General features: G+C 41.4%; 1 protein-coding gene across 1 annotated transcript; it reads left to right on the forward strand.

The window, feature by feature from the left end:
* The first annotated feature begins 9,639 nt into the window (after positions 1–9,639).
* Positions 9,640–11,202, forward strand: LOC131649074 (uncharacterized). Its single transcript, XM_058918819.1, has one exon. It carries the CDS (start codon positions 9,640–9,642, stop codon positions 11,200–11,202), a length of 1,563 nt encoding a protein of 520 aa, XP_058774802.1.
* The last annotated feature ends 11,071 nt before the right edge of the window (positions 11,203–22,273 follow it).

The raw sequence follows: 22,273 nt of genomic DNA on the forward strand, positions 1-22,273 counted from the left end.
AGAATTTCAACTATAGAAAACATATGAATAAACACTAAAATCATGTTCATTCTTGCACTCCAAAATTTGCCCTCTTTATTGGAGCTATAAGTTAATAATGACGTTTATTTCGTCATTCTAAAATTGAAGAAAAATAATAAAGAGTTTTCATGGGTTTAAGAAGGAAGGCGTGAAAAATGGTTTAAACAGTGGAAATATGAGAAAATTCGCAAGTCATATTTGGAAGGTGATATGAGCTAAGTTCCCGCGTTTTCTTGACTGTTTCGACGATATCTACAACTTTCGTGTTCGGCTCGGAAGCCGATTCTTTGAGGAAGGTTGCCAGATTTGCAAATTACGTGAGATCTCACAGTGAAAAACAGTGCTGAATGTAGGGTTTTGGACCTCGGAAAATTCGTATCTCCTAATCCGCTCGTCGGATTCGCTTGAAAATTTAACTGGAGCTCCGTACCGTCATTACCAAGATTTCATATGTTTGGACCAAAGGCCAATTATGCACGGAAAACTCCCAGAATTTTAAGAATCGTCGCGTTGTTTCGGTAAAAAGTGTGTTTTCGAGTATGTCGCGCCGAGTTTGAAAATTCATAACTTCTTCGATTTTTATCGTATGAAGTCCATTCTGGCGGCATTTTCTCGGAAATTTCGTTAGCTTCGTTTCTTCGTCACACATGCCCGTTCAGATTTTGAGCCGAAGATAGGGTTTCATCGAGTTCTTTGAGCGGTACTCACAAAATTCTGCACAGTCGCACCAGATAATCGGCGTTTCTCGCCATTCAAACGCGCGTATTTTCTTCATCGTTTATCGGATTGAGACGATTCTCGCGGCGACGAGTCAAGAATTTGGTCATCTTCACAGTGGCATTAGTTTCGTTCCGGGATTCAGAGCCGAACCGAGTTTCCTTAAAAACGAGCCAAAATGAGACGCATTGAGGGCAATTTGGACATTTTGCGTTGACAATATATAAACATTTTGCTCTTCACAAATCAGGAAAAAACACACACAATTTCAATTCACCAATTCTTCACCAACACATTCTCTCAATTCTCTCTCAATTCTCTTGGATCAAAACCACAAATTACATAAAACTTTCATCAAGATTCATCAATTTTCCTCAAGATCAAGAACATGGATTGAAGAATCAAGATCGGAAGTTCTAATTTCTCTTCCTCTCTCCACATAGAGTGGCGCGCCTCTCTCTCTCCCTCATTCCGGATTTCGTTTTCGAGTTCGTGTCGTGTTCGCGTTCGTATCGTGATCGTGTTCGTGTTCGCGCTTCGGTTTGGATCTTCATCCGGTAAGCCTTGAGCCTTAAATTAAGTGCTTAATTGTGGATTATATGTGAATTCAAATCTAGATCTACCTCTTGTTCTTGATTAAGGGATGATTGATGATGATTGATCGGTGAATTTGCGTATTTTTTGCTTGAATTGATCGTGTTCATGTGGATTATGTTTAGAATTGATGTTCATTGCATGTAATTGATATCCGTTGATGATGAATTGTGTTACTCGTGGTTGAATCTATGATTTGTTGGTGATTTTGTGTGTATAATTGTTGTTGATAATTTGTGTTGCTTGCGATGTACTCAACGTGTTTGTATAAATGCATGTGCCATATTCTCGATTGATATTTGTTTTGTTTGACGCGTCGCACTTGGCATAATTGTTGACATGTGGATAGTTTGATGTTGAATGCATGTATACCACGATATTTGATGTTTGTTTGTGATTAATCTCGAGTTGGTACGTTTTTGGATTGAGTGCGAATGGCTCTAAGGTTCCAAAATGTGCAAAATTCTATTTTTATACGCCAGGAACCGGGTTGTCCCAGGCGGGAACCGATTCCCACTCAATCCAATTTGGCCATTCTCTGTGTTTTTGTACCAGGAACCGGGTTGTCCCTAGGTGGGAACCGGTTCCCAGCGTGCTAATTTGGTCTTTCTCTGTGTTTTTGTACCAGGAACCGGGTTGTCCCTAGGTGGGAACCGGTTCCCAGCGTGCTAATTTGGCCTTTCTCTGTGTTTTTGTACCAGGAACCGGGTTGTCTCTAGGTGGGAACCGGTTCCCAGTTTTCCAAAATGTTGCCTCTCTGGTATTTTGTACCAGGAACCGGGTTGTCCCTAGGTGGGAACCGGTTCCTGTGTGTTATTTTTGTGTTTTATTTTCTAACTTCAAACTTTCGTATCTCTTTACTCGTACCTCCGATTTGCATGTTCTTTATATCATTGTGTCGCGGGCGAAAAATCGTTTTGTTCCTCTTTTTTGTGGATGAGACACCTGATGCCTTCTTTGGGCTCGAGTGCTCAAAAAAATGATTTTTCTTTCGTACCGACCAAACTTTTTATTGTTTCCAAAGTAGGAAAAGGAAAAAAGCTGCAATAACCTAAAAAGTGGGGGAGAGATTCCGGGTAAGAGGGTTGGTTATACGAAGGGAAGGTATTAGCACCCAACGTATCTATAGTACTCTATAGGTTTCTTTATTTTGTTTTATTCCATTCTTGTTGTGGTGGAGGTTCTTGTGAAATAGGTGGGACCTAAGGTGTTTGTTTGATTATGCTCGCAAAGATCATCGCGATCCTCTGCATACATATCCCTTAGAGGGAATCAGAGCATCTGTAGCTCGGGGTCTACGGGTCTTAAGGTTTGAGTGGTTTTTTTTGTTTTGTTTTGCTCGCCAAGGATCGACCTTGTGCCTACGTATTCTCAAAGGGATGTTGAGAAAGTCAGAGCAATCGTAGTTCCCACTTATGCTAGTGGAAGCAAAGGAAAATAGACAAATGTCGTCTAAATGCTAGATGTATCTAATCTATATCATCACATACATCTGTTTGATTTTTTGTTTGTTTAACCAGCCTTGTGGCAAAAAAACTTTCAATGAAGTCAGCCTTGTGACAAAAAGTTTTGATTAATCAGCCAGCCTTGTGGCAAAAGTTTCAATGAAGTCAGCCTTGTGACAAAAACTTTGATTAATCAGCCAGTACGGTGGCAAAACAGTTTGATTGATTAGCCAGCCTTGTGGCAAAAGAAGATTGATTGATTAGCCAGACTTGTGGCAAAAAAATTTGATTGATTGATTGTGATGATATATAAGAGATACTCCTAGCATAGAGATGAAAAATGTCTAATCTCCTAGGGTATTTGATTTGGATATTGGGGATGCTTATAAGAAGCCCGTGGGTCCTTGTACGAAGCCCAAGAGGAGGCTATCCGAGGGTCCTTGCATTGTAAGCCCAAGAGGAGGCTATGGGAGGGACAATCCAGGGTCCTTGCATTGTAAGCCCAAGAGGAGGCTATGGGAGGGACACTCGTTTGTACAAAGCCCAAGGGGAGGCTATCCGAGGGTCCTTGCATTGTAATCCCAAGAGGAGGCTATGGGGAACCTAGTGTTGTACTAAGTTGAACAAGCACACATATCACACATATGAACAAACATGAACAAGTATGAACAAACATGAACAGGTATGAACAATTATATATATGACAAAGTGTGTGTATATAATGGAGTTTATGAAGGAAATATACCTGTAAGCATGATCCATTTGTATACACGGGGCTCGGGACTCACACTCGGGGAGAAGTCCGCTTGAGTTTTTTCAAAGCTATGTAAACAGGTATTTACAAAGGGCTTGGGACTTATACCTACATGGAGGCCCATGGTATTTTTGGGAAGATTTAAAGAAAAACCTTCATTTTTGGTTTGTTATTCAAAGTTAAAAATCAAACTGATCGAGATATGTACAAAAGGCGTACAATGAAATACCTAATTTCATGTACTTGAGTGGGTATGTACAAAAGGGCTTGGGACTTATACCTACATGGAGGCCCGTGGTATATTTTATGAAACATGGTTGATTATTTTTAACAGACGCGAGGTTTGAAAAACTGTTTGAAAGTTATTGTTTTGAAAAAGTTTTCTGTACAAAGAAAAACTGTAGAAAAAAAGAAAAAAGGAGTGGGTCTTATACTCTCTAATATTCGAGAGGCCCCACATCGTTTTGAAAACCAATTGATCAATTAAAAGATTTAATCAAAAGTTTCAAAAAGAAATGGTTTATTGTTTTTGAAAAGAATCGCGATCGCTCGTTTTAAAACGATTTGAATTTTGAAAGAAGTCAATTTAATCAAAAGATCATCCTTAATTAACACTTAGATAATTAGGATTTGCTTCAAAAAATATTTACAAGTTACTAAGTTTGAAAATCAAATGAAAAATAGTATTTAAAAGTATTAAAATTACTTAAAAACAAGTCATTTTAAAACTATTTAAAAATGTATCAAATAAATATTTTTTGATGATTTTTTTTGATATTCTTAAAATATATATATTAAATGAGAGGTGTGTAAAAAATGAATGAAAAATGAATTGATTTGGTTAGTTAAATAATTAATTGAAGTTTGTTAAAAAATGAAAGAAAAATAGTTGTAAAAAAAAATGGTTTTGGTCCCTAGAGGTGTTGAACCCACGCCCTTGTGTTTACCAGCCAAAACACTTGCCAACCCAGCTGCGCGCGCAGCTTGTTATTATAACAACTTCGTTTAATTATATTTGAAAACTGATATTTGAAATTTATGAACAGAAAATGGCGCCAAGAACACCATCCCCATTTGATTTTGAAAATTCTTGAAACTGAACCAAATTGATCAAGTGAAGGGTCTATCTTGCTCGGTTTTGGACGAGGAACATGATGATAGCATTTAATTTCATTTATTTTCACTCTAAGACTATCAATTTTCTGATGAACACGAAGAACCCTAGAACTGAAATTCAATGTGAAATCGTGTATGATCATGTTATGATGCAATTGATTGAGGGTTAATGATCCTCATAGGTGCAGAAACAAGATGGTATGCTCATATTTCATTTATGATGCGTGCAAGTATGAGTTTGAAGTTCAAGTGCACTTACCTCAAAAACGGCCAAACTGAGAATTGGATTTTGATCTGGAGATGTTACAGATGCTTTGTATCAATCTGAATAGCTTCAATGATGATTATGGAAGGTGTCTGGATGCTTGGAACCATATGAATTCATCTGTGCTAAGCTGTGGTACCCGATCTGCATAACCTTGGAGTGTGAATCGAATCTGAAGATTATGAGGTTACAGATCATATGTGAGTGTTTGGATAGTTCATATGTGATATATGTGAGGTGTTAGAAGTGTTATTTTGGACAGAAATGATCTTGAATGGATTTTGGCATGATAAGGCTTAGATTATGCATATTTGAGAAGTGAGGTAGTGATTTTGAGTTTGAGATGTTTTTGGAGTGTGTGAGTGGATCAAACACATCCCATATGATGTTTGTGGTTTGTGGGAAGCATCACTTTGGTCAGAAATTCAAAGGTTTAGAGGTTGAGCATTTTACCTCTTTGAAACTTAAGAAACTTGCATTCTAAGAAAGAAAGAGAAAGCCTATAATTTGTGTGACTTTGGTGTGAATTGAAGAGTGGAAATGAACTCTATTTATAGGCCATGAGTTCTGAATGCAGATCTTTGCAACTTGCTCAAGAATTGGTGATTTGGCATTTGGAGATAAAGTGGAATCTTTACATTTAATGCAAATGGTTAAAGTAACTAAACCATGGTTATTTTGGCCAAGCTTCTTATCCTCTTCCATTCTGATCTCAAATCAGAAAATATCTCCCAATTATTGCTTCTATGCATCATTGCTTGGATTATAGGTCATGTAGTATAGAAACTTAGTGAAAAATGGTGCAAATCCAAGTGAAAATGATCACTAATGTCAAAATTCAAAACCATGGCTACACTCCATATTTTTTCATGCTCTTGGACATTTTGGAAAGCTCATATTACACACTTCAAAACCCTAGTTGAAAGTTTCTTCAAGACCTTTAAGGAAATGGGTGAAAAAGATCCATGAACTTTGAAGAAAATGAAGTTTTAAGTGAAATTTTCAAAAGATACCAACTTTGAAGCTTCATATCTCTTAAATGGTTGATCTTATGGAAAAAAATTATATGTGTCAAAGTTGTTTATTGGATCAAAATCTACAACTTTCATGTTGGAAGTTTTTTTCAGTTTGTAGGTGAAATTTTGAGTTATTCCCTTTCAAAGTTTGGAAAAAACCATGAAAAACACTTAGAAAAATTTTCCAAGTATGAAAGTCAAACTTTTGACTTTTTGATTCTTGATTGATTTTCTTGATTTTTCTTGATCAAATGACTTCTCATATCATATATTGATGATTTAAAACTTCAAAAGTCATGGTTGACCAAAATTCCCCAAAAGTCAATGGCAATCTTGTACAGTTGACTTTTTTCAGACGAATCGCGTTTCTGGAGATTTCAAATGAAACAGGCTACCCTCACCAAATGAATGGTATGAATGGATCATATTGAAGCATTAGAGGATATTGAGCCATGGTTTGAGTTGTGGCACCATGTCCTGATTAAAAAGTCAGTTATTCAGTGAATTAGGTCAAAAACCCTAATTGTCGACCAGATGAAATTGATGACTGTGGATCTTGAATTGAGATGTAATTTCCATTGGATGTTGTCATAGGGATAATTTGAAGATGATTGAAACCTTTGATTGACTCCCTGGGGATTTTTAGGGTTTCCCAAATGTGATCCCTGATTTCAGTCCCTGATAGTTCAAAACCCTGATCTGAGGATTTGTCTGATCAATCTTTGTGTAGGAGATGTTATGAGCCAATGGATTAGGTCAAAATGATGCACTTGAGGTCTTGATATCATGTCCCAAGCCATTAGGTCAAATTCTGAGCAAAAGTCAGGAGTGTGCCGTCTTCAGTCAAAACCCTAATTCAGTCGATTCAAAGCTGTTGAGCTTGTTGAAATGAATCTCTGAGGACCAAATGTTGATTATTGATGAAGATGATTCATTTGAGATGAAGGGAGAACAAAACCCTAATTGAGTGTTATTTGCACTGATGAGTGATTTCCTGATTAAATCCTGCTGAGTCACAAGTAGCAAACACAAGCTATGCAATTTGTTAGAGATGCAAATGATGCATATGCAAATGATATGAGGTGGTATCTTAGGTCAAAAATTGGGGTATGACACATTGGAAAGCTTGTGAAACGTACTATCTCATGAGATGATTGATGTTGATTGATTGTAGGTTATTCATGTGTGTTTTCCTCTTGACATTTGTTGTCCTTTTTATGTGTGCGTTATTTGTTCATTTTCTTTTAGCTTATAATGCAATAACGCAATTCCGATTGCGATGTTTGTTATCTCTAACTTGTGTGCTAGTATGCAAGGCTTTTGGATGGTTACCGATCGACGCCTATCACTCGAGTGTTCCGCTTCACTTGCGGGATACGATTCTATATCACTTGTATCGTGTTCTCGACTTGGAGACACGATCCTTTTACTTTATATCTGCTTGTTTGGTTTGCTTGTTCCTCTTGCAGGTGTATCTTGATCATGCTCGACATGTGAGTCGACGTTTGTGCGCTTTATGGTTAATCGGTGTGCTGACTATTTGCTTTTGCTTTGCTAGCCCGCTCGCGGGATTCCTAGTTTCTTCGCTTCGCCTCTCTTTAGTTTACGGATCATCATCCGTTTGGTATTGATCCCGTTTCATTTTACTATTCCTCGCACTTTATTGCTTTCTCGCATCATCCTTTAACATGAGAAGTAGGACTTAGACATGCATCTGGCCAAGCCCTCAAAAGAGGCTCTGTTTTTGTTGGTGTGTTTATATTTGTGCTTTGCGGCAGGGAGTCACGGTGTAATAAGTCCTATATGGCACTCCGTTAAGTCCTCATGAAAGGCATGCGGTCAAGGGTTCGTAATCAACCCCCGCCTAGTCTCATCGAGTCTGTTTGGTAGGCGCACGCCTCGCGTTGCTTGCTTCCGAACGTGCAAAAGATCTTGTTATCGAGTATGTCAGGGAAAGGGTTCATGCAATCGGACCCCCGCCTTTCCTATAGCTCGTGTCGCTCGACGTTGATGCTCGGTGTACGCACGCACCGTTTTCCTTTACGATCCGTGACGGCTTGGTTGCTGAGAGGGGTCCGCCCTCTTGTCTATGGCCCGATCATTTTCACGAGGTCTAATGCTTGGTTGACTTGGGTTGATCTGCTCCTCTTGGCTATGGCGGGACCGCTTTTCTACCACTCGGTCAGTACCGTTGGTTTGCTTGCTTTACGAGCGGATGCTCGTTTGTGTGATATACTTGTGTGCCTTTCGCTTTTCCCTCGTAGGTTGATAGCTTAGCTTAGACTTGTACCCTTTGTATGATAATATTAGGTAGCAAGCTTTCCCCCCTTAGCTTAGGTTTTCCTCATGCATTCTTTAAAACACAAACCACACTCTTTGATTTTCTTTTCTTAAGAGCTTGTTATTTCCGCTCCATTCCCAAGCATAAGTCTCCAAAGGTCGAGCAGCGGAGTGTGAATGTAACTCGTTCACCTAAAAAATACAAAACAAACAAAAATTAGTTAGCCGAGCTACGGTTTCTCTGATTCCTCAAAAAGGATACGTAGGCAGCGGGGTAGGGCCCGTGCGAGCATAACTCTTTCTTTTCCCTACATTATGCATTCATTTTAGTCCAGATTAGCGTAGTTTGCTTACACACCCATAGTTTTAGACACAGGCGTGGATACCATCGAGTACGATGGGTGTGAGGGGTGCTAATACCTTCCCCTCGCGTAACCGACTCCCTTACCCTTTTTCTCTGGTCGTGAGACCGTTGTTTTGTTTTGTGGTTTGCTGGCATTCCCTTCCTTTTCAGGATAAATATGTTAGTGGCGACTCTGTTAATTTTCGCGGTAGCGACAGCTGGCGACTCTGCTGGGGACGTCTCGACCTGTTGCTGGTCCGGACTCAGCGAGTCGATCCTAGTGCTTGTGTGTTTATCATTGGGTGTTTTATCGCTTTGCATATTTGCCTGTTTGCATTGCATTCTATGTGCGCTTTTACTTTTCTGCATCATATTCTGGACTGTCTGGATCTCTGTCTGTTGGGTGGGTGTTTCAAGAGGTAAAAGGCCCAATACCCAGGCTATGTGCGAACCATAGGAACCCTAGGATAGAGTGGGAGCATGGTTTGTCTCGAGGTGTACGTCTCGGGATGGATTATGTGACCATGAGCAGAGTAGTGGTTTCAAACGGAGGTATTATTGTCACCCGCTTACGCGCTGTGATGATGCTTACCTTCGGGCCGACCGTATACTGCGTTTCATGACCTTACCTTGGCCTAGATTTTACTCGTGAGTGGGGCGGGAATCAATGATCATATTAACAGGTACATTGTTGGTGACCGCTGTTCTCGTTCGTGGGTTACCGCTGTTCTTGTTCGTGGGTTACCGCTGTTCTTGTTCGAGTGTACTATTGGTTCCTGTTCGTGGGGTACTATGGTTCTTGTTCGAGTGGTAACCTGTGTTCCATTCCAGTGTGTTATTGACTATGGGCTTTGGTTCCGTGGATTGATATTCCGTGTTCCGTGTGGTATACCATTTGAGGCCGAACCTTTGGCTTTGTATTATGTGTGCTACCGGCAGTCCAAAATGCCTGGTGGGCGGCAACAAGCCCCACCATTTTGCATCATAGCATATTTATTTCCAAAAGAAACGCAAAAAAAATATATATGTATAACAAGCATTTGCATGTCATATTTTCAGGGACATTCAGGAGTTCACTCAAGTTGAAGATGGACACTCTCATTGATACTGTCAAGGAAGCAAAGAGACATACGCACACCTACAGCTTCTTCCGAGAGCCGTTGACCGCATTAGAGGGTTTGAGTTCGTTAATGACCGCTTTCTGCCTGAAGAGTTTCACGGATGATTATGGGAATATTTTGACTTTGTTGGAAACCGTGGTTGAGACGCCTGTTTTGCAAACTTTGATGCAATTCTATGATCCTGAAATGAGGTGTTTTACGTTCCAGGATTACCAGTTGGCTCCGACATTGGAAGAGTACTCTATCATTCTTAATCTCAAGGTAAAAGACGAAGTGCCATTTATCGACATTCCTAAAGAAGTGAATTTCAAGTTGATCGCTGCTGCTCTTTATTTGAGCATAAAAGAAGTATCTGATAATTGGAAGTCGAATGGAGGAGTCTCGGGGTTCTCTTTGAAGTTCTTGGTGATAAAAGCTAAAGAGGAATTTGATAAAAAGAATTGGAACGCGTACAATGCATTGCTTGCTGTAGCCATCTACGGGATTGTGATGTTCCCAAATGTTCCCAATTTTGTAGACTCGGCCGCAGTACACATCTTCATGGGAAAGAATCCTGTTCCTACATTGTTGGCCGATACTTATTATGCCGTTCATTCCCGATATGAGAAACGTGGTGGTGCCATCACTTGTTGCCTTCAGTTGTTGTTCATCTGGTTCCTCTCTTTGTTGCCCAGCAAAGGACCTTTTGTGAAGACAAGGGATACACTCAAGTGGACACACAGGATTATGTCACTTACTTCTTATGATATTCAGTGGCAAAAGTATCGAATTAACGTTTCTGAAGTGATTGTTGGGTGTGGTAAGTTCGATAATGTTCCTTTGGTTGGTACTAGAGGTTGCATCAATTACAATCCCGTGGTATCCTTGCGTCAGTTGGGGTATATGTTGAAAGACAAGCCGGCGGATCACTTGATAGCGGAGACAGTCTATTTTGAGAAGGGGTCGGATCCAGCAAAGTTGAAAGAGATAGTTGTGGCTTGGAAGAAGATCCGTAAGCATAATGGAGCCCATTTAGGGAAGAAGGAATCACTTGCTTTGACACCGTATGTTGAATGGGTTATAAAACGGGTCGGAAACTTGTTGCTGCCATATGACAGGGTGGCACCACTTCAAAAGCAACCTCCTTTGATTCTATCCGAATTTGTGCCAACAGAACTTTACAAAGATGCTTTGGTTACTAACTACAGGTTGCATGAAAGAGAGCAAGAGACCAATTTGAAGTTCTTTGAAGAGAGAGATGCAAAGATGAGGTTGATGCACCAGCTCAAGCAAGTCGAAGGTGCAAGTTCAAGTCAAGCCAGTACCCGGAGGCGTCCCTATGAGTTGCTAGAGGAAGATTTGCACCACAAGCAGCAAGAGTGTCTACAGTTACAGAGATCAGAGAGTAGTCTCAAGAGGCAGAAGCGGGATTCAGATAAACAACTAGCAGAAGAGAAAGCTAAGACCGCTCGACTTGAAGAAGAACTAAGAAGACTCCGAGCCCAACGGAGAGGAGATGGAGAAGTTCATTCTGTTGCCAGGCGATCCTAGTATCACTGTGGGGTGGATTTGTTTGATCCATGATGGTGGATTTGATGTTTATGCTTGATATTGGTCGCCCATGTCCAGGATTGTTGGATGGGGTCGCATTTTGATGTTCTGGATTTCTTTTGTATGCCTTATGAGCACATTGTGACACGGTTATGTGTTTTATTTGTATGAACTCAAATTCTCAGTTATGTTTGAATGAAATATGCTCAGTTTGCTGAATTATTCTCGTGTGCGGATTGCTGTTCAAATATATTCGGTATCAGGGTTGCTATGTCCTATCTGAAAGTGGGATGAGCTCTTGGATACCTGAAAATTGACAAACATTTCATGCATATCATTCATATATCATACATGTCATGTATTTGCAGGTTTTGCAGGTCTTATATCTTATGTCTCACTGTTTTGTTATCAGAAGGAGTTCTAAGACGGCTAATCACCCGTATCCGACTAGGAGCAATCAGAGAAGGCAGATGGAACAGATTCAGGAGCAAATGGCAGAGATGAGAGCTCAACTGACAGAGCAGATGAATGCGCAGATGGCGCAATTTATGGAAGCATTGACTAATGTGACCAAGGGGCAGGATGACTTGCGAGTTCTTGTCGAGAACTCCAGAAGGAATGAGAATGGAGGACATCCAGGGCTGTTTGACGATGTGTCTGGTAGAATTGACGATCATCATGATCCGAATGAGTTTGATCACGTGGGAGGGCACTACAATCCTTTCAATCAGCATCACGGGTTTCCACCTCCACCTCCGTCTCGTCTGTTGGGAAGGAGAGATCATCAGAATCGTGGTAATTTGGATTTCAATGTTGAGAACTTTGACCAGGTATCAAGGCATAGTGCTGAGGGTGTACATGATGAGGTTGAAAGGTATCGTCTGATTGAAGAACGTCTCAGAGCTGTTGAAGGCAAATGGGTTTTAGGCATGGATATCAATGACTTGGGGTTGGTTCCTGGTGTGAGGATCCCACCAAAATTCAAAGTTCCATCTTTTGACAAATACAATGGAGCGACTTGTCCCATGACTCATGTCAAAGCATACTATCGTAAGATGTCAGTTTATTCAGAGGATGAGGGTTTTCTGATGCATTTCTTCCAGGATAGCTTGGCTGGAGCTTCCTTGGAGTGGTATGTTCAACTTGAACGCACCCATATCCATTCTTGGAGAGATCTTGTGGAGGCTTTCATTAAGCACTATCAGTACAATGTTGATATGGCACCCAACAGGACCCAGTTGCAGAGTTTGGTTCAGGGGTCTAAAGAATCTTTCAAAGAGTACGCTAAAAAATGGCGTGAGTTAGCCGCAAGAGTTCAGCCACCGATGACTGAACGTGAGATGATTGACATGTTCACCAGTACCTTGTCTGGACACTATTATTTGGCTTGCAGTGCTTCAGCTAACTTTTCTGAAATGGTGAGATATGGCGAACGCGTTGAGATGGGTCTAAAGATGGGGAAAATTCAGTTGGGAGCTTCTTCTAATTCTGCTGGTGGTAAGAAACAAGCCAAAGGTTATGCCAGAAGGAAAGAAGGGAATGCGGATGCCATATATGGAAGAAGGGGCTCAGGGAGAAGCAATTCACAGGTTAATGCTGTCATGATCCCAGTACCACAACAACAACAACAACAACAGGGACAGCGTTCCAATAATGATCGCTATCCTCCCAGGACTAGACCTCACAGAAAGATTGATCCAATTCCTATGACTTATGCTCAAGTGTTGCAACATTTGCTCAAAATTGAGAAGATTACTTTGAGAGATGCTCCGAATGCTCCGACACACAATCTCCGAATTACAATGCAAACGCACGATGTGCTTTCCATTCAGGTGCCGCTGGGCATGATACCGAGAGGTGTATTGCGTTGAAGAACAAAGTCCAGGACTTGTTGGACCAAAAGATAATTCAGTTCACTCCTACACGCAATATTGTCAATAATCCGATGCCTACCCATGGGGGTCCAACCGTGAATGCCATTGTCAATGGTGAAGAAGCGGATAGTGACTGTGACTTTGATAGTTGGATTCGTCCAAGTATTCCTGGGGAGATGCCTTGCAACTGGACAATCGAAGATGTCATCCAAGTTACACAAGCTCAGGAGTAAATTCCTTGTTTTTACTTTTCTTATCATGACATAATTCCTACGCTCTGCCCAAGGCGTAGTGAATCATTTGTAGGGCCATGCAGTTCGCATTTTTTAAAGTTAATCATGAAATAAAAGGACGTTTTTGCATTCAAATGTTTTGCTCTTTGTCTTTCTTTTTAACTTTTTCCTTTAAATGGCAATGTTTTTGCACACACTTGCACATATCTTAATAAAAATAAAACTAAAATAAAAACATCAATCATGCAGATGTTCCATTACCACGGATTCCATTGGTAACAGTTCCTCTATTGCTTATTATGATTTTGACAATCCGATCTACCAAGCCGAGGAGGAAGCTTATGAAGATTGTGATCTCCCCGATGAGTTGGCTAGATTGTTGAAACAGGAAGAGAAAGCGATTCAGCCGCATCAAGAGGTAATCGAGATGGTAAATGTTGGTACTAAAGAGCAGGTCCGAGAAGTCAAGATAGGGGCTGCGCTTGAGAGTAGTGTGAAGCAGAAGCTTATTGATATGTTGAAAGAGTATGCGGATATCTTTGCTTGGTCCTACGAGGATATGCCAGGTCTTGATACAGATATAGTGGTACACCGTCTACCTCTCAAGGAAGATAGTCCTCCTGTCAAGCAGAAGCTCCGAAGGACTCGCCCAGATATGTCTGATAAGATTAAGAAAGAGGTTGAGAAACAGTTTGATGCTGGCTTTCTGCAAGTTGTGAATTACCCTCCGTGGGTTGCGAATATTGTTCCTGTACCTAAGAAGGACGGAAAGGTCAGGATGTGTGTTGACTATAGAGATTTGAATAGGGCGAGTCCGAAAGATGATTTTCCTCTTCCTCACATTGATGTATTGGTGGATAATACTGCTCCTTTCAAAGTGTTTTCCTTTATGGATGGCTTCTCTGGGTACAATCAGATCAAGATGGCACCAGAAGACATGGATAAAACAACGTTTATCACACCGTGGGGAACTTTCTGCTATAAAGTCATGCCTTTTGGGTTGAAAAACGCAGGGGCAACGTATCAGCGTGCCATGGTGACTCTTTTTCACGACATGATTCACAAAGAGATTGAAGTGTATGTCGACGACATGATCGCAAAATCTCACACTGAAGAAGAGCACTTGGTTCATTTGCAGAAATTGTTTGAAAGGCTTCGGGAATTCAGACTGAGGTTGAATCCAAACAAATGCACTTTCGGAGTGCGATCCGGAAAGTTGTTGGGTTTTGTTGTTAGTGGGAAAGGTATTGAGGTCGATCCTGCAAAAATAAAAGCTATACAAGAGATGCCTGAGCCGAGAACAGAAAAAGAAGTTCGTGGTTTCTTAGGGAGATTGAACTACATTGCTAGATTCATCTCTCATCTTACGGCCACTTGTGAACCAATATTCAAATTACTAAGAAAAGATCAAACGGCCAGGTGGAATAATGATTGTCAAAAAGCATTTGAAAAAGTGAAAGAGTATCTGCAGGAACCTCCGATACTAATGCCTCCAGTTCCAGGAAGGCCTTTGATTATGTACCTCACAGTTCTTGAAAATTCAATGGGATGTGTGCTGGGTCAACATGACGAGTCTGGCCGAAAAGAGCATGCAATATACTACCTTAGCAAAAAGTTTACCGACTGTGAATCCCGATACTCACTGCTCGAGAAAACTTGCTGTGCTTTGGTGTGGGCTGCTCGCCGGCTGAGGCAGTATATGTTGGTTCACACCACCCTATTGATTTCCAAGATGGATCCTATCAAGTATGTTTTTGAGAAGCCCGCTCTTTCCGGAAGAGTAGCCAGGTGGCAAATGATTTTGACTGAATATGATATCCAGTATACTACTCAGAAAGCCATCAAAGGTAGTGTGTTGGCGGATTATCTCGCGCATCAGCCGGTCGAAGATTATGAACCAATGAAGTTTGAATTCCCCGATGAGGATGTCCTGTATATCAGAGATTGTAACATTCCTGGACCAGAGGAAGGACCCGAACCAGGATCGCGATGGACGCTCGTGTTCGATGGTGCCTCTAATGCACTCGGGAATGGTGTTGGAGCTGTAATTACTTCTCCATCAGGTTTTCATATTCCATTTACAGCCAGAATCTGTTTTGATTGCACTAACAATATGGCTGAGTATGAAGCCTGCATTTATGGTATCGAAGCTGCGATCGATTTGCGAATCAAATACTTGAAAGTTTATGGGGATTCCAATCTTGTCATTAGCCAGATCAATGGAGATTGGGAAACTCGCCATCAGAATCTGATTCCGTACAGGGAGCATGTGATGAGACTCATTCCATACTTTGATGAGATCACATTCGAGCATATTTCTAGAGAAGAGAACAATCTTGCTGATGCTCTCGCTACTTTGGCTTCCATGTTCAAAGTGAAATGGGCTAGTGAAGCGCCTAATATCAGCATTAACAGGTTGGATGAACCAGCATTTTGCTTTGAAGCTGATGTCGAATTAGATGATAATCCCTGGTATCATGATATCAAAAAGTTCCTCGAAACTCAAGAGTATCCTCCCGAAGCGTCGGTGACTGATAAGAAGTTTCTAAGAAGGTTTGCAGCTAAGTTCTACCTTAACGGTGGTGTCTTGTACAAGAGACATCATGACGGTGTGTTGCTCCGATGTGTTGTTAAGGAAGAAGCTTCGAAAATTATAGAGGAAATGCACGAAGGTGAGTTTGGTACCCATTCAAGTGGGCATACGATGGCTAAGAAAATCTTGAGGGCTGGTTACTATTGGTCCACTATGGAAACTGATTGTCATAACCATGTCAGAATTTGTCACAAGTGCCAGATCTATGCTGATAAAGTGCACGTGCCGCCTGTGCCTTTGAATGTCCTGACTTCTCCGTGGCCTTTTGCAATGTGGGGCATTGATATAATTGGAGAGATTAAGCCTACTGCCTCTAATGGACATCGCTTCATTTTGGTTGCCATCGATTACTTCACCAAGTGGGTTGAAGCCGCATCTTATGCGAATGTTACCAAGCAAGTGATTACTCGTTTTATCAAGCACAACATAATCTGTCGTTATGGGATTCCTGAGAAGATCATTACGGATAATGGATCGAATCTTAATAACAAGTTGATGAAGGAGCTTTGTGAGTCCTTCAAGATCAAGCATCACAATTCTTCTCCGTATCGTCCAAAGATGAATGGCGCTGTCGAAGCGGCTAATAAGAACATTAAGAAGATTGTGCAGAAGATGGTAGTGACTTACCGAGATTGGCATGAGATGTTGCCGTTTGCTTTGCATGGTTATCGCACCTCTGTGTGTACATCGACTAGGGCAACTCCTTTCTCACTTGTTTATGGTATGGAAGCGGTATTGCCTGTTGAAGTTGAGATTCCTTCCCTGAGGATTATGAAAGACGTCGAGCTTGACGAGTCAGAATGGGTACAGAATCGGATGGATCAATTGAACCTCATTGATGAGAAACGCTTAGCGGCTATTGGACATGATCAGGTGTACCAAAAGACGATGAGAAAAGCTTTTGACAAGCGGGTGCGACCCCAAAGCTATAAACCAGGTGATCTGGTGCTCAAAAGAATCATTCTTCCTCAAGGTGATCCTCGAGGCAAGTGGACTCCGACGTATGAAGGCCCCTTTGTTGTTCAGAAAGTGTTCTCTGGCGGTGCCATGATGCTTGCAACGATGGATGGCGAGAACTTTCCGCACCCTGTGAATGCGGATGTAGTCAAAAAATACTTCGCATAGACCTGATAAAAAAAAAAGAAAAGGAAAAAGAAAAAGAAGAGAAGGAGAAAAAAAAGAAAAGGAAAAAGAAAAAGAAAAGAAGGAATTAAAAAGAAAAAAAAGAAAAGAAAATGAATCAGGCAAAAGAATGAAAAAGAAACAAATATACCCGCTAAGTTGAAAACCCGAAAGGGCGGCTTAGGCAAAAAAGGGACAAAAGCGAATGACTACATCTTGCACGCCACCTTGGCAATTACTCTTCATACATGCTTAGGGCTCCCGACCGAGGGATAAGCAAGACTCCGTGTTCTTGAGTTTGCACCTGGCAGCTCAAATCCCTAAAGCATTCACAAATTCCAATCACTTTGTTTAGGGCTCCCGACCGAGGGATAAACAAGACTCCGTGTTCTTGAGTTTGCACCTGGAAGCTCAAATCCCTAAAGCATTCACAAATTCCAATCACTTTGTTTAGGGCTCCCGACCGAGGGATAAGCCAGACTCCGTGTTCTTGAGTTTGCACCTGGCAGCTCAAATCCCTAAAGGCTCTCACAAACCCCGTCGGGTCCACAAGTTTGGTGACATTATCAGATCGGGCAGTGATCAATCCTAATGAGTACGGTCTTCCAAAGCAAGGAGATGAGAACGTCAAGGTTATAAAAGTGATAGCGGGATCGAAACCAATGGATATCCGTTTCACATTGCCATTTTCTCTTGTACTCAATAAATGTGTGGTTACCTCTTACTAGGAACTACTTCTGAAATGTGTTCGCTCTTTTACGAGCATTCTGTTCGCAATTAATAAGAATCTCTTTATCTTAAACAACTGTTTTCTTTTACTGTTTTGTTTGCATAAAACGTCCTGAGTTGGTGTTAAACTTTGCATATGAAAACTACATTGTTTTTACAATACATGATTAGAAATGATAAAATATTTGAAATTACTTCAAAGTCTTGTGTGACCAGGATGGCAGGCCAAGATGCCATGCTATATCCTGGGGCATTTTTCATTTGCTTGTCTCGCAGGTACGCCCTTGCAAGTGCTTCACATCAGCATATTGGCGGACATAGCTATGAGAGATTATCACTCCCCAGCCGAGTGCATCCTAACGAGAGATTCTCATTCCCCAGCTGAGTATATCTGGATGAGGTTTTCTTTGTTCCAAGGTTCTCATATCCTCATCAAAACACATCTTGATGCATTCTCTATGTTCCAGAAGTCTTATTCCCTGGAGGAATGTTTTCTCCCCAGTTGAGTCATGATTGGATGGCATCTGATTGCCCGGCAAACTCCTAATGAGGTTCCTTGCCCGAATTCCTCATTCTCCCCAGTAGAGTGTTTCTCTCCCCAACAGATTGACCTGTTGTCCCCAGGAGAGTCATTTTATTCCCCAGTGGAATTGCCTTAACAGAAGGTTCTTATGCTAAGTTCCTTATCCCCAGCGGGTCTCTCATATCCCTAGCAGATTGCTGTGCGGAAGTATCCGTCTTCCCCACTGAGTTTCTTTCCTCAACAGAGATTCATTTGCATCCTCAGCAGGATCTGTTCTCGTCTAGGACTTCCCCAGCGGAATGCGTCCTATACAAGCAAGTTGGTCACTCCTCATCAGAGTTATCTCCACGACTCGCCTTTATCTCCTCATCCTCAGTATGTCGAGAATTTGCTTCTCTAATGAAGTTGCAAGGGTCTTCCCCAAGCAGTTAAGTGGGATGTTCATATCTTCAAGCAAGATTTATTCCCCAACCAGAGTTCGCATCCAAATTTGATCGTCTCCAGCAGATTTCTGATCCATCTTTGCCAGCTCGCAATTTGTGACTCCTGGTCACTCATCTTGTCCTTCCCGCAGAGTTCCATATTCTCTCCAGGACTTCTTCAGCAATTCAGTGCTCCTCCGCTGTCTCCTTAAGCAGCGTCCGAATCATGCATCATTCACATTGCATTCTCAAAACGTATAACTCTTCCTTCTCAGGAACGTTATTCCGTACACATTCATACATGCATCATGCATAAACCATATCATATCTGTCTCTTTCTGCAGGAAAGTTATCCAGATTCAAATGCTCCCCAGAGAGCAATATTCGCCTAGTCATTACAGGCGCTTATCCTGATGTTTTGAATCAGAAGAGGATTGTTCTACTTATTTTCTGGCATAGCTCAGATCAGTTCAAAGACATTCCTATTCCCGATGCCCCAGGTCGGTGGAAGATATTTGTTCCCATTCCTGATAAATCAGACTTTCAGTTGAAGGAACCGCCTCCGGATCTCCCAAGATCTTCCGAAGGAGCAAGCCCTCTGATACATCAGATCAGTTGGAAATATCTACTCCCTGACGATTTAGTTCGTTCAGAAGAAGAAATTTGTTTGCCCAGTCCTGATGCCTAACCATCAGTTGAGGACGTTTTCTTTACCCGGCGTACACAGTTCGGAAGAAACATCTGTTCCTATCCTAATGTTCAGATTCAGATTAGTTGAAGGAACCGCCTCCGGATCTCCCAAGGTCTTACGAAGGAGCAAGCCACTGATATCATCAGATCAGATGGAGATGTTTGCCTGATCGACTTTGTCTTTCAGATGAAGATTGTCCTACTTATTTTCTGGCATCATGTCCAGATCAGTTTAAAGGCATTATTTCCCCGGCGTACACAGTTCGGAAGAGATATTGTTCCTATCCTGATTCCCAGTTCAGTTGAAGGAGCCGCCTCCGGATCCCCGTGGTCTTACGAAGGAGCTAGCCACTAATTCCCAGATTAGTAGGAATATCTACCTGATGATTTAATTGCATCAAAAGAGACGTCTGCCCAGATTCCCAGATCAGAGATACTTATTACCCGTTGATGTTCAGATCAACCGATGTATCTCCTTTGATTCCCAGATCGACTTAAGACATCTATCCCGATGCAAGTTCGGAGACATCTGCTACGCCTGATACTCAGATCAGTCGAGATGTTCCTTCTCTTGATGCCCAGATCATTTGAAGTGTTTCCTCTGCCTGTGGGTGCCCGTTCCTTCTTATCACAAGTTGGAGCATATTTATTATCCGGATCAATCGAAGTTTTTTCTCCCTGCCTGCGGGGTGGTACATTCCTTCTTATTACAAGACGGAATTTTCTATTGATCAAGAGTGCAAATTTTCGAGTTCATTCTGGTATTCAATCTCCTTCCACCTCAACGGTTCGAAACCTTTGTTTCTCATTCGTCAGGTTCAAGAAGTTTGAATAGGGGCAGCTGTTGCACCCCAAAATTTGCCCTCTTTATTGGAGCTATAAGTTAATAATGACGTTTATTTCGTCATTCTAAAATTGAAGAAAAATAATAAAGAGTTTTCATGGGTTTAAGAAGGAAGGCGTGAAAAATGGTTTAAACAGTGGAAATACGAGAAAATTCGCAAGTCATATTTGGAAGGTGATATGAGCTAAGTTCCCGCGGTATCTTGACTGTTTCGACGATATCTACAACTTTCGTGTTCGGCTCGGAAGCCGATTCTTTGAGGAAGGTTGCCAGATTTGCAAATTACGTGAGATCTCACAGTGAAAAACAGTGCTGAATGTAGGGTTTTGGACCTCGGAAAATTCGTATCTCCTAATCCGCTCGTCGGATTTGCTTGAAAATTTAACTGGAGCTCCGTACCGTCATTACCAAGATTTCATATGTTTGGACCAAAGGCCAATTATGCACGGAAAACTCCCAGAATTTTAAGAATCGTCGCATTGTTTCGGTAAAAAGTGTGTTTTTGAGTATGTCGCGCCGAGTTTGAAAATTCATAACTTCTTCGATTTTTATCGTATGAAGTCCATTCCGGCGGCATTTTCTCGGAAATTTCGTTAGCTTCGTTTCTTCGTCACACATGCCCGTTCAGATTTTGAGCCGAAGATAGGGTTTCATCGAGTTCTTTGAGCGGTACTCACAAAATTCTGCACAGTCGCACCATATAATCGGCGTTTCTCGCCATTCAAACGCGCGTATTTTCTTCATCGTTTATCGGATTGAGACGATTCTCGCGGCGACGAGTCAAGAATTTGGTCATCTTCACAGTGGCATTAGTTTCGTTCCGGGATTCAGAGCCGAACCGAGTTTCCTTAAAAACGAGCCAAAATGAGACGCATTGAGGGCAATTTGGACATTTTGCGTTGACAATATATAAACATTTTGCTCTTCACAAATCAGGAAAAAACACACACAATTTCAATTCACCAATTCTTCACCAACACATTCTCTCACTTCTCTCTCAATTCTCTTGGATCAAAACCACAAATTACATAAAACTTTCATCAAGATTCATCAATTTTCCTCAAGATCAAGAACATGGATTGAAGAATCAAGATCGGAAGTTCGAATTTCTCTTCCTCTCTCCATATAGAGTGGCGCGCCTCTCTCTCTCTCCCTCATTCCGGATTTCGTTTTCGAGTTCGTGTCGTGTTCGCGTTCGTATCGTGATCGTGTTCGTGTTCGCGCTTCGGTTTGGATCTTCATCCGGTAAGCCTTGAGCCTTGAATTAAGTGCTTAATTGTGGATTATATGTGAATTCAAATCTAGATCTACCTCTTGTTCTTGATTAAGGGATGATTGATGATGATTGATCGGTGAATTTGCGTATTTTTTGCTCGAATTGATCGTGTTCATGTGGATTATGTTTAGAATTGATGTTCATTGCATGTAATTGATATCCGTTGATGATGAATTGTGTTACTCGTGGTTGAATCTATGATTTGTTGGTGATTTTGTGTGTATAATTGTTGTTGATAATTTGTGTTGCTTGCGATGTACTCAACGTGTTTGTATAAATGCATGTGCCATATTCTCGATTGATATTTGTTTTGTTTGACGCGTCGCACTTAGCATAATTGTTGACATGTGGATAGTTTGATGTTGAATGCATGTATACCACGATATTTGATGTTTGTTTGTGATTAATCTCGAGTTGGTATGTTTTTGGATTGAGTGCGAATGGCTCTAAGGTTCCAAAATGTGCAAAATTCTGTTTTTATACGCCAGGAACCGGGTTGTCCCAGGCGGGAACCGGTTCCCACTCAATCCAATTTGGCCTTTCTCTGTGTTTTTGTACCAGGAACCGGGTTGTCCCTAGGTGGGAACCGGTTCCCAGCGTGCTAATTTGGTCTTTCTCTGTGTTTTTGTACCAGGAACCGGGTTGTCCCTAGGTGGGAACCGGTTCCCAGCGTGCTAATTTGGCCTTTCTCTGTGTTTTTGTACCAGGAACCGGGTTGTCCCTAGGTGGGAACCGGTTCCCAGTTTTCCAAAATGTTGCCTCTCT

The sequence above is a fragment of the Vicia villosa genome, linkage group LG2, assembly GCF_029867415.1.
Source record: "Vicia villosa cultivar HV-30 ecotype Madison, WI linkage group LG2, Vvil1.0, whole genome shotgun sequence".
In the NCBI taxonomy this organism is placed as follows: domain Eukaryota; kingdom Viridiplantae; phylum Streptophyta; class Magnoliopsida; order Fabales; family Fabaceae; genus Vicia; species Vicia villosa.